This window comes from Bison bison, unplaced genomic scaffold (assembly GCF_000754665.1).
Source record: "Bison bison bison isolate TAMUID 2011002044 unplaced genomic scaffold, Bison_UMD1.0 scf7180017845624, whole genome shotgun sequence".
NCBI classification, from domain to species: domain Eukaryota; kingdom Metazoa; phylum Chordata; class Mammalia; order Artiodactyla; family Bovidae; genus Bison; species Bison bison.
This window is the reverse complement of record NW_011476197.1, coordinates 54831-56963: the sequence shown is the minus strand read 5'-3', so window position 1 is coordinate 56963 and position 2133 is coordinate 54831. Positions and strand designations below refer to the sequence as shown.

The following is a 2133-nucleotide window of genomic DNA, read 5'->3' as shown; positions in this document are numbered from 1 at the left end:
ATATGAAAAAATTTCTATTTTTGTTACCCTCATCCCACCCAATTTCCTTTGCAGTGAGTTGAAGTGTTGTGGAGTTCTCTGTAGGACTACGTCCAGTTGTGACAGTCTGGAAACAGTCTCAGACATAAGGATATATATATTTTATATCTTTTGAAATAAATTTGAGTCTCAGTTCATAAGTATTATCTAGGGACCTCATACTATTCTTCCTTTCTTTTCTTAAAATCATCCTTAGCTGGTTGCCAAAAGCTGCTGAGAACTTTCTGTATAATATACCACTCTCGTGGAGAGTCAATTTTGGTTCAGATATTTTATCCAGTCTTTCATAGGTTCCATATGTATTGTATAAACAAAAGGTTGATAACTTCCCCCCAAAATTACCAATTCAAGGTTTTTTTCTAATGAAAGAAAACATAGAAAAGGATACACAGAAACTTTTCATTTTGCTACTCCTTTGATTCTAGTTGAACGTAGTTTTGCCAGTGCAAAGCAGATTGCAAAAATCAAATAACTGAAGTATTATCAATCAAATTAACCTAAAGCATACAAAATCCATAGGTTTCACAGTTTATTAAAAAAAAGTCATTATCCAATTATGTTTCATTGCCATGGAGTACTAAAAATTTAACACATAGCTACTTACTTCTGGTCTCTTATTTGTAAGTAGCAAGATCATTTCCAAAAAATATTATAGTATATATTAACTTTTAAATTAAAAACTGTTCAACAGTAAATAACTGAAATCAAACTAAAGAGACAACAAAAGGCAATTAAGTGATTTAGTGTCATCCATTATACAATTTATGGGTCATCTCTAGACAGTAGAATACTATGCAGCCATGAATAAGAATAAGACAGCTTATCACATAATGATTTTGAGTGATTTCTAAGAGATTTTATGAAGCAAAAAGCAGCACACACAATAGTGTATAAATATACTACTTGGTTAAAACCACATTGGGAGGGAAAAAGAATTATATATATATGAATACTATAGTTGTTTATATATTACATATTTAGTATAGTTTTTTTATATAGGTAACACAGATCCCTGGAAATTAAAAAAAAAAAGAAATTAAACTAGAGAGGAGAACAGGATGGTAGCCACATCAGTACAAAGACTTTTTACTGAATACTTGTTTCTGAATACTTTACTGAGTTATCTTTCAGTTTAAAATCATATAAAAACTTGACCTATTCAAAAATAATTTAACAACTCAAAATTTTTAATTAAAAAATGTCTATAACCCTGGTTGCTGTTTTAGAGTATTTATAATTTTTCTTAGGATGTTTAGATATTGCTTTTCTGTTTCTGTTGAGGAAAGTATACAGCCTCATGCATGTGTCATGACCCAGTCTTATTTTAAAAACAGGTTTTAGGTACTGTACTTACAGTTCCACCCATGTGAGGAGGCAGGTATTCTACACTGACATAGTCTTGGATGTCATTTTTACTCGTAAACTTCAACAAACTCACTGCTTCTGGACCAAGCCAGGTTTTCACAATTTTGAAAGCAGCTGAAGAAAAAGACAATCACTGTATTAAATTCCTTTCATTCTTTCTCGATTTACTTACCGTATGTGCTAATGTAGGTCCTCTGAGATTAATTTGGGCTAAAATATGTTAATATGTATTTTTCCATGGCATGATAGTTATATTCACATTCTCTAACCCCTTACGGCAGAAAGTGAAGAAGAACTAAAGAGTCTCCTGATGAAAGTGAAAGAGGAGAGTGAAAAAGTTGGCTTAAAATTCAACATTCCAAAAACTAAGATCATGACATCTGGTCCCATCACTTTATGGCAGATAGATGGGGAAACAATGCAAACAGTGAGAGACTATTTTTTAGAGCTCCAAAATCACTGCAGATGGTGACTGCAGTCATGAAATTAGAAGATGCTTGCTCCTTGGAAGAAAAGCGATGACCAACTTAGACAGCATATTAAAAAGCAGAGACATTACTTGCTAACAAAGGTCTCTAGTCAAAGCTGTGGTTTTTCCAGTGGTCATGTATGGATGTGAGAATTGGACTATAAAGAAAGCTGAATGCTGAAGAATTGATGTTTTGAACTGTGGTGTTGGAGAAGGCTCTTGAGAGTCCTTTGGACTGCAAGGAGATCCAACCAGTCCAT

General features: G+C 33.0%; 1 protein-coding gene across 1 annotated transcript in view; it reads right to left on the bottom strand.

Annotated features, from left to right (window-relative positions):
- Positions 1-1034: 1034 nt before the first annotated feature.
- The window catches only part of LOC104985785 (motile sperm domain-containing protein 2-like), a 41237-nt gene continuing 40138 nt past the window's right edge, over positions 1035-2133 (bottom strand). The window contains exon 8 of the mRNA XM_010836140.1: positions 1035-1518. Coding sequence (XP_010834442.1) covers positions 1364-1518 — 155 coding nt within the window. The 3' untranslated portion in view covers positions 1035-1363. The remainder of the gene's footprint in view (positions 1519-2133) is intronic.